Source organism: Lupinus angustifolius, unplaced genomic scaffold (genome assembly GCF_001865875.1).
Source record: "Lupinus angustifolius cultivar Tanjil unplaced genomic scaffold, LupAngTanjil_v1.0 Scaffold_35_64, whole genome shotgun sequence".
NCBI classification, from domain to species: domain Eukaryota; kingdom Viridiplantae; phylum Streptophyta; class Magnoliopsida; order Fabales; family Fabaceae; genus Lupinus; species Lupinus angustifolius.
The window spans coordinates 1-11,171 of NW_017720800.1; the positions used below are offsets into that span (position 1 = coordinate 1).

The 11,171-nt window shown below is 36.3% G+C and overlaps 1 protein-coding gene across 1 annotated transcript; it reads left to right on the forward strand.

Annotated features, from left to right (window-relative positions):
- The first annotated feature begins 694 nt into the window (after nucleotides 1–694).
- Nucleotides 695–6,810, forward strand: LOC109338667 (CAAX prenyl protease 2). The gene is made up of 8 exons (XM_019575952.1): nucleotides 695–1,077; nucleotides 1,457–1,507; nucleotides 1,964–2,176; nucleotides 2,353–2,464; nucleotides 3,069–3,140; nucleotides 3,302–3,364; nucleotides 4,907–4,984; nucleotides 6,543–6,810. The coding sequence occupies exons 1-8, from the start codon at nucleotides 817–819 to the stop codon at nucleotides 6,698–6,700; spliced, it is 1,008 nt and encodes a 335-aa protein (XP_019431497.1). The 5' UTR covers nucleotides 695–816; the 3' UTR covers nucleotides 6,701–6,810.
- The last annotated feature ends 4,361 nt before the right edge of the window (nucleotides 6,811–11,171 follow it).

Below are 11,171 nucleotides of genomic sequence, written 5' to 3' on the forward strand. Positions count from 1 at the left end.
AGGGATAAGGTTCTTTAGTTTCAAGAAAGAGTCTAAGTGTTGTAATTGGAAGAATTGTTTGTAAAACGTTATTTCAATTATAGTGAAGAAAAATCTCCTAGATCAGCCGGGAGGCCTGGATGTAGTTTGCAAGTGGATTCACAAACGAACCAGGATAAAAACTGTGTTGCAGGCTTTTTCTTTCCCTCTCTCTTTATTGCATTAATTGATTACTTTGTATAGTTGTTTTAATTGTAATATTCTGTTTCTATACTATACTGTTGTAACTCTGATATTTCTGTTAGCTCTGTATATTTGCTTCGATCTCAATTGATTATCGTGCAAGAAACCGAATTTGTTTGTGTAATCTGAGCTATTTTAATCGATTAAGTTGATTGCGTTAATCGATTATTTCTTCTTTGTTAATCGATTAATCTGGGGTTATTTCAGCATTATTTGTTGTTAAAAAAAGCGGATACTCTGACCGCTACACCTATTCAACCCCTTCTTGGTGTATTTTAGCCACTGATACCTAACATCTTCTATATTATAATATATATTATTTGATATGTTATCCATTATGATTAGAAAAAATAGAAAATTATTCAATTTTGAATTTAAATAAAAAAACTTAATAATAATAATAACAAGTAATACATTTTGTGTTTGGATCATACATATTTACTTTAAAATTTTGATTTTTCAAGTTTGACTTACACTCACTTAGAAGCTTCAAAATCGGGGCAGTCGTCCTGAACCGAAGAAATCAACCAGAAGTAAACACAACAGCCCCTCTCTATCATCATTTCTCAATTTTCAATAACACTCTATCTTTCTATGTCCGTCTCTCCCACTCCCTCTATAGGGTTACTTCTTCAACAACCTCTAACAATGGAACAAGACGGTGTCGCTTCAAAACCCGTCGTGGTTATCGCTTCCATATCGATGGCTTTGCTATACGTCGCCGTTTTATACGCTCCCACCTTGCTCCTTCGTCTGCCTCCTCCTTCTTCATTCACCAATTACATGATCCGACGCTTCCTATGCGCTGTCGTTTCATCCATTATCTCCCTCTTCATCTCCGCTCTCATCCTCCCCGTATGTTTTTTCCCTTTCTTTATTAAATTGCTTTCTTTGTTTACTTTTCTTTTTTTTAAATTAGTTTATAGTGATAGTTTATTATGGTACCAAAAAAGTAAAATATTTTAGTTCAAAATAGCTGATTTAGACTTGAGAAACCGATAATATAAAAGTTTTATACATAGTGAGCCCATACAAACGAGTGCTGGATGATATAGTGATTGTGTATAAATCTTTAGATTGATAGTGCATGAGTATTACACTTTTTAGATATAAGGGTGGTGGCGTGGTGCTCTGGCTGGACAATATAAATTCAATTTCCAATTTTATATGTTATAATGCTTAACTAATGTGCCATTTTTGTTGTTCGCATCAATTTATTTGAACATGTGGGCAGGTGCAAACAAAGGAACTATTCGGTGTTTATGGCATCCGAGTTGATCATATTGTGAGTAACAATCACATTCATAGGTTAAATTCATTATTAAAAGACTAAATTCCAAAATTCGTTAAGAAGAAAAAGTCCTTATTTAGTACTTGATAAATGGATATGTTAATTTGCTCCCTAAAATTCTTAAATGATGATTGTATTAGTCTTTTGATGATAAATTTGAGGGACTATTTAACTAGCATATGAGATTCTTAGGGATCAAGTTGAGATTTTTTATATCTCAGGAACTTACCTGGAGGTGAATTTGTTTTCATGGACGAATCTGAGTATTTACTCCTATTATAATGTTTTTCGGTTAAACTGTGTTGATGAAATAGAAAGGTTAAAAACTGTATTTTTCTTCTGCGGTGATATCAAATTATACTCTTGTTATGATATGCAGATTGGAAAACAAACAAGGTCACTCTCATTCCTAAATTTCATTGCTGAAATACGGTTTTCTGTATGAAACAGTGGCAAGCAGTGGTCTTTCCTCTTTCATTGACCTCTTTAATGTATGCCGGATCTTTGTTCAACAAGTCTCTTTTGTTGCTGGATTCTTGGAGAGAGCACAGAAGTTCTGGTGGCAGCCTTTCGTTTGCTACTTGTAAATATTTCTCGCAGAGGTTTCTTGCCTGGCTATCCGCTATTTCGTCAAATGTTTTGGTGTGGCGTAACTATGTTGTGGTTAGTACTGTTACCATGATCACTTCTTCTGTCATAATTATGCTGAAACTATAGGAAGATTCTATGTTCCTATTTTTTAGTACAGCTACGTGATTGAACTTTTATTTTTTGTGTTCATTTTCATGTGTTATATGCAATGGCGATGTGGTAATCTTTAATTATGATCCATACAACAGGCACCCATTACTGAAGAGTTAGTGTTTAGGGCGGGCATGATACCTTTACTTCTCTGTGGAGGATTTCGAACATACAGCGTCATACTTCTTTGCCCTATCTTCTTCAGCTTGGGTTAGTTCTTAGATGTCAATGCGTATCTGATTCTGACCAGGTTATAGAGCAGAGTTTCCTGTTATATATAAATGATTATCGTTTGGAATTTAATAAATAGAAAATATTCAGGAGAAGTCATCAAGCATCCATTATATTATTTTTGGGATTTAAACAATGGTGTTTCACTAAGTTTCAGTAGAGCTCAAGTTTGTGAAGTGCTATATTTAGCAACATGTTTCATTTGTATAAAATTTAAATATAAATTAAAAAATAACTGTATGCATTTATATCTATATTTAAAACAAGTGGCACCTTTGAATAAATACTAAGAACTACATGTTACATTGTGTGCATATATTTACACAAACCCCTGCCCTCATTTCTGCAGCGTTCTCTTAAGATGTAAGCATACAAACAATTTTGGAATTTCTGTACACCCTTATGAAATTATTGCATACTTTGGGTTGCTTATATGCAAGATAAGAGTTATGATAGTAAACTTCCATTTGGATTTTTTTGGGATTCCCATTTAGATTTATAGTGAAGAAATAATGAGCAAATAAAGTTGTCCCTTTCAACTGCAAGACTTAATAAGAAGTTTCACTGCATGATTGGTTTACAGCACATTTAAATCACTTCATGGAGATTTACACCAAGCAAAACTACAGAATAAAGAAGGCTGCTATGATTATAGGTATGGCCAATGTTTACTTTATTTATGGCTGGATTTTGTTCTATGAAAGACTTACAAGTGTGGTTTTCATCTCTTTTGTTTATATTTCGATACATTTCAAAAATCTACCCTTAGTTTTGTTTGATAATAATCTCACATTATAAAATGAATTGTGTCTACAGGTCTTCAGCTTGGCTACACTGTTATCTTTGGGTCATATGCATCTTTTCTTTTCATTCGAACAGGTATGTGATGTTTGACTCATTGTTATGTCGTATGTCATGACTAGTTTTTAACTTGTGATTACTGTATTGCGGCCTTGGCGGTGGGAAACATTTTGTGATAAAAAAATGTTTTCTAATTTGATGTGGCCCAAATGAGGTTCAAATGCGGTCTGATGCGGCATGAATATGGTTGTGTTGCTTCCCGATGTAGGCATATCATTATGATTCGCTATCACACCGCAATTGCGAGGTGATGCGATTGCAGAGGTCACCACAACCGCAGTATTCAGGTTGCATCAGGTAATGCGGTTCACAATTTGACACGCTAGGCATGACCATGTTATATAAGGTCCGACTTCCATTCAATTGTGACAATTTCAGATGAATACAGCATTGCATGAAAAGAATGGTTGGATAATGACATCATATAACTTACTTATGCTACATGTATAATGGAAAATGTTAGGTCGCCGATCTATTATTTGCTGAATGGAGCCTGGAAAACTATCTTCTTCCCGGCCTTGTTTCTTTTCTTTTCTTCTCTGCTATTATTTCTCTTAGCTCTTGGAGCATGGAAGGTTGCGAGCCTTTTTGTTCTGAGTCTCCATCTTAGATTAACACCCTGTCCATCTATCTGTATGACTTCTTAGTTGTTTTATTCAGCAACCTCACTTTCAAACATATACAGTGAAACTGCTTTCTGCTTTAGAAGCGTGGAAAACTTACTATTTAGTTGACATTTTCTGGGTTGTATGTGGTCAATATGATGTCTGTAACATGATTCTAAGGCTTGCCCAGAAACTAGGAACTTATGAATTTGGATTTCAAGCCAGTTCAGAAGATGTTTTGATTTAGGCATGCACGCAGCAATAGCATGAGCAGAGACAGCAAAGCGAGACTGATTTTGAGTACCGGGATAGATCAAATATTGAGAAAACGTAGAAACATGAACAAAAGCAAGTGATAAGTGTAATGTACAGTCGGCCTACCATCAAGCCTTTATAATCTGGGATGTGTAGGACCGCTCTAATATGACTTTGTGCTTTAGATAGGAACAGAAATGTAGTCTTGAGCTTGAAAGACAATTGTCGCTATGATTATTTTATTCTAATAATATTCTTTAAAAATAATACATGATATATTTTCTATAATTATAGACTTGCTAATTATATATGATCAACAAGTTTAGTATTAAATTTGCAAATTAGGGGATCTAACCATATTTTTGTCTTTTAAAATGACCTTGACAATAATAAAATGGGTATGCATTAGTATATTGCTGCAGTTTCTTCATTAGTTCTGAAGTTTATCTCTGTTGCATGTTGAAATGACAAGAAAGAGACAAGTACTCAATATTTTGACTTGGTGTCGTTCTCTTCACTGTTAATTGAATCCTGTTTTTCTTTCATAAAATCTGCTGTAGTTAGCAGTTAAATAAGTTCTAACAGCAGTTTTATTGGATTGGATAAGTTCTCATGACTTGTTATCAACTTAATTCCTTGTATTTGATTGGTCTGGTTTTTATTTCTGTTTTTTAATAGTCTTTTTGCCTGTGCTTTTCAGGACATCTTATTTCTCCATTGGTTGCTCACATATATTGTAATTTTATGGGACTGCCTGTACTGTTTTCACGTAGAAATGGTAAGCACATAAAGTTTCTTATGTAGATTGAAATAATTATCCACTTCTATGGTTATAATATGTCAAACTGCTTTTATTATTAACTCTTATTGTTTTCATTGCTACATTTTTGTTCTCTTTTATTACTATCAAAATTTATCCTTAGTACTGATGCTCTAGAGCTCTTATTGTTTTGATTTCTCATGTCTTCCATTTCTTGAATTATTCTCATCTTCCTGATGCTCTAGAGCTCAAGAATATAATGTCAGGGAGACCAAGAAAACAATAAGTGAAATAATTAGGAAAATTTTAGATATCAATGCTTTGTCAATGAACATAATTTATGATACAGCATTATGACTTCCATCCATGTAGCTGACCATACTTAGTGAGATTAAGGTTTGGTTGTTGTTGCGATAATAGATTTTGAGGTTTAGTTTATATCTTGTATCAACCTCCGCCCAATTATCTTCTCCCATAGCTTCATAATATGGCCCATGGACTTAATCCCCTAGGCTCTGTCCAATTTTGTATATCTCTCTTGTTCTTATAAATAAGGATTGAAGTGTTTCTCCTTCACTCGTCTAGCATCTCTTGAGACCTTATAATTTTATTAAACAACTTTGTGAGTCAGTTAATGTTCTGTTCTCCTAGAACCTTCCAGACCTCATTATCTGGTCCAATTACTTTGTCATTCTTCATCTTTTTCGAAGCTTCTTTCATCTTCAACTCTCGAATTATATGATAAAAGGTATAATTTTGATTTCTAACAGTATATTGGGTCGTCCCTCATTTTTAAGTAAATCAAAGTCACTGTAAAACACTAAGCTCTTGGTATATATTAAATAAGAAAATACGAAATTATTGGAGTAAATAAATATTTCATTTGAAAATTACAACAATTTCTAACAGTATATTACATTTGTGGAATTACATGGTTAATGAATTAATCGACATTTGATATACTTTTTGGAATCCAAGTATAGATTACTGCAGAGCCATATCATACGATATCTTACATAAATAGGCCAGAATTCTCTGTTTTCATTTTTAGTTATCATGTAGAGCCTCTATAAAATCACTCCGCAGTGTAGTTGAGTGAGACAGATTCATCACATGTCTACCTTTTCTCTCGTTACACTCCGCAACACTAACATTGAATCAAATACAAATTATATCATTATTTGTAAGTTTGTGTGAGTGAAAGTATGTTTATTTTGATTTTTAATATGGATTTAACTAGTATGATGGTTTACATGTAAGTGCCTTTGCGCATATGGTTGGGTACAACTTTATCTTAAATCTATCCAAGGTTTAAACTTGAGAGAGATCATTTGTTCCTCTTGAGATTTCCCCATACTCTTAATCAGACCTGTTAATCTAGTATTCGTCATATACAGAAAGAAAATGAGAATTAAACAATGCTACTTTGTATTTTTTTGGGTACAATTTAGTATAGTAAGCTGTGCTCTTCTTAGAACCATTGATGTTGGATTGATGATTTTCCCATACATTTTCATGTGAACAGATTTTGAACACTTGTTTCTGCCTAAAGATTACATATTTGTTTCTTTTCCAGGGATAGTATGTATAGCATTCATAATGGGATTCTTGGGCTTCTTGTGGCTTCTTTTCCCAATGACAGACCCACATTTGTATAATGATACAATAGATAATTGCAGTTGTTGGCAAGGACATTGCTCATGGAGCCAAGGAATAGATAGGTCCTCTATATAGGGGGGAGGGGGTTGACTAAGGTAGAGAGAATGAATTCTTGGATTACTATTTATTTATCCTTTTTATATATTTTCAAGCTATCAGAATTTTATTTATTCCATTTAGCTTTATTTATTAGTTAGAAAATTATTCCATTTGGATAATTGGTGCATAAAAAGAATGTTCATTTATGTTGCTGCAAACTGTCAAAGGCTAAAAAATGGATATGACTGCTACTCGATTTACTTTTAAACTTGTACAGTTGGGCCGGGTCCCAGCAGTTTGCCACAATGGCTATAATGGCTTAAGGGCTATAAGCCCACATTAATAATATAATGGTATCTATAGTTATACTTGTAAATTTATATATAATTATAGGGATTTGTTAAGATGAGTCCACCCCATTCTATGAAGGTAGCAATATGTACCCAAAAAATTTGTCAAATTTTCTATCGCTTTTAAATCAACTTAAGTCTCTCCCAAGGTTATTTTAGTAAAAACAAATAAAAATCTCTCATCCTCTCACCCAAACCTTCCAAATTCATAACATTTTTATCTGTCTCCATAAAAACACAAACCTCTCTGATTCTTCCCTTGCCCAGTTTCTTTCATGCATGTTTCTTCCCAGTGTTGTCGTGGAATCCTAAACCTCTACATCCTTCTAAAACAAAAACCTCTCTACTTCCACATAGCACAAAATGGTTTCCTCCCAACATTATTGTCAAATCATGGAAACAGTCCCTCAAACATGAATCAATTATTCAAAACAGAGCTCAAGGGTCCCTCAAATAGACAACTATATTGTTATGAGTAAGGATGAAAATGAAAAAGGGATTGAGACAGTGGTAGGAAAAGGACAAAATAAAAGGAATGAAGGACAAATGACAATAGATCTGCACATCATAGAACCAAGGAGAGGGCAAAGAGTGAGGATTCCTAACCGTAAATATTCCTTTTTGGCAGCATAAGTATGAGGAAAGGGTTTGGATGGAGGAATATTAAGAATATTCTCCTTTCCCCTTGGCATTCCTTTTGATTCTTCTAGATTTACTTTATAGCTTTTTACATTCCTAGAAGTGAGTATTGTGTGTAGTACCTCACATAGCCTATTTCCATTTACCTTCCTTGTACTGTTTCAGTCAGCAATTTAAAAGTCTGCAGATTTGTTTCATACAAATTCCTAACCATTACATTTGGTGCTTTCATCTTCTACCATGGCGGAAAACACTCGTATGAAAGGGTTGGAGACTACCATTAACAATCTCAATGCTAAAAAATGATGGAGGATGCCGACGCTCGTCATAACGACTACGTCCAGACATGACACGCTGATATGGCCAGACTGGACCGAGTCGAAGTTCAACTCAACACTCTCCAACTCACACCCGCTTTTAATGGTAGTATGAACTCTAATGGTTCTTCTTCCTAGTGATAACAGCCATTCCAAGTGAGAAATGTCAAGCTCGACTTTCCCAAATTTGATGGCTCTGAGGTTTTAAATTGGATTTTCAAAGCAGAACAATTCTTTTATTACTATTCCACACCGGACCACCACTGCCTCACCATCGCAATCGTTCACATGGAAAAGGATGCCATTCATTGGTTCCAGATGATGACTCGTAACAACCCTTTTCATTCATGGACTTCATTTACACATGCCTTGGAATTGGAATATGGACCATCCCCTTTTGAATCCCCCCGACCTGCTCTGTTCAAACTTACCTAACTCACCACCGTCAGTGCCTTTTACAATGTTTTCACGTCACTCGCTAATCGTTCCCATGGCCTTAGTCCTGATGCTATTTTGGGCTGTTTTATTAGTAGCTTAAACCATAAATTCGCATAGAGGTAGTAGCCCAAAATCCTCCTTCACTATCTAAGGCTTTTTCCCTTGCTAAATTGTCTGAAGAAAAATATAACCCATCTACCAAGCCCAACTCCCAGCCCAGTAAACCATACCCATACACATACACCAACCCCATCACTACAAACCGAAACACAAACCCCATCTTACCCACACCTGTAACCCAACCTACCCCACCAATGCTCCACCCACGACAACGTCATGTTCGTAGTATTACCCCTGCTGAGATTGAAATTCAACGTTGTAAAGGGTTATGTTTTTACTGTGATGACAAATTCTCACCTACACACAAATGTCCTAATAAGCATTTTCTCTTGTTACAAGTGGATGACATTGAAAATGAGTCGCTGAAAAATGATCAACTAGATTCCACGGATTCTCCTCCGGTACTGGAGGACAACACCGAACATCATTTATCCTTCCATGCTCTCAAAGGTGTTCCTAGGGCCGACACTCTTCATTTTCAAGGTCAGATTCAGGGTATTCAAATCCAAGTTTTGTTGGATAGTGGAAGTTCTGATAACTTCCTTCAGTCGTGCATTGCACAATACTTGAAAATTCCAGTTCAAGATTCACACCGATTTCAGGTTTTGGTGGGTAATGGCAGCTCCCTCATGGCTATAGGGTTCATACCTGACCTTCCTGTTACAATCCAAGGTCATACACTCCACCTCCCATATACTTACTCCCAATCACTAGTGCTGATTTGGTTTTCGGAGCCCCTTGGCTCAAAACCTTGGGACCTCACGTCTCAAATTATGATGCTTTATCCATCAAGTTTTACTTAAACAACAAATTCATCACTTTAATTGGTGACTCTGTGAAAGAACTAGGTCAGACCCAATTTCATCACATTCGTCGATTGCAAAATACTCACTCTATTGACGTATCTTACACTCTTCAGTTCCACTCCCTCTTGGAACGTAAATCTGTTGATGCCCTGGCTGCATTACCTGAGGATTTGGCTACCTTACTTCAATCTTATTGGCATGTATTTGATGAACCCACAGGGTTACCTCCTCCACGAATTCAAGATCATTCTATTCCCTTACTTGTTAGCAGCAATCCGGTTAAGGTAAAACCTTATCGATACCCTCATTCTCAAAAATCTGAAATTCATCGGATGGTTTCTAATATGCTTAATCAAGGTATTATACAACCAAGTACAAGCCCTTTTCTCTTCACCAGTTTCACTAGTTAAGAAGAAAGATGGCTCGTGGCGCTTTTGCACGGATTATAGGGCTCTGAATGCAATAACTATTAAAGATAGTTTTCCAATTCTGACCGTTGATGAGATGCTTGATGAATTATTTGGAGCTTCCTATTTTTTCAAATTGAATTTACAGTCGGGATATCATCAAATCCGTGTTACTCCAGAGGATAGGCATAAAACAGCATTTAGGACTCACCAAGGGTTGTATGAATGGCTTGTTATGCCTTTCAGGCTCTCTAATGCCCTAGCGTCATTCCAAAGTCTCATGAACTTTGTTTTCAAGGAGCAACTCCACAATAATGTGTTGGTTTTTTTGATGATATTCTGGTGTATAGCCCATGTAACGCCCCGAAAAATACTTCTAAAAAACATTGCGAAAAATGGGTATTTTTTTTTTTGAATTGGTGATAAAAAATTATTTACTTTTCAAAACCTTCCTTTTCCGGGACATCACTTTAAGTAATTCGAATGCGGAAAATCAACTTATCGTTATCGAATGATAACTTAACCTGATTCACAATTTCCTGAATAACATAATGCATATAATCGGTTAAGTCAGGACTAGTTCATACAAACTAAGTCAACAAGGCGGAAACTACATCGCCACTAACATATACAAAAATCAAAAAGAAACACAGCCCCCAACAAAAACCAAAAAGGGGACATCGACTGACCACGAGCTAACTCCCAGGAATGTTGGACCCCTCACTCGGGTCCTCCTCCTCTTCCGAGTCCGACACAAGGTCGATCACCTCCACCGAGCTCTCTACATTTACGAGCTCGACGACCTCGTCCTCCTCCTCCACTTCATTATGCCATAACCCAGCGGCATAATTCGGAGGGGATGACATTCTCAAAATCGGAGCCTTCTTGCAGGGACCTCCTCCAAGAACCCGGCTCCTCTGGGCTCTACTAGATGACGGAGCATCCAAACAATCCGACCACGTCCTTCGACCGCGGGAGGGAACAGCGCCATCACTCCTGACTGGCGGGTTCCGAAGTCCATTCTCTGGAGACCTTAGCCCCCTTGGCGGCAAGGTGAAAGAAGCATCAATGTAGGTGTCAGGTTGAGGGATCATCATCGATGACCCGTTGCACACCATGTGCAACGACAGACCGCAGGGGCCTGTGTATGTGTATCTGTGCTCATCACTATCCCATTGTCCCATCGGGGACATCGTTAAGTGATAGCCTCGAGTGTGAGTGTTGTTGTTGGCCATCTGCATAGCAAACATATACAAAAAAATATATTTTTAACATACAGTTCATCATTTATCATTGACCTCATGAAGAGATTCATAACTTACCATTTATTCCAACATTACCAATATATCAAGTAATATAATCAACATTCTACTCATAACCATATCACATGCATAAACATATGAACACACAATACTTGTAACTCACATGTG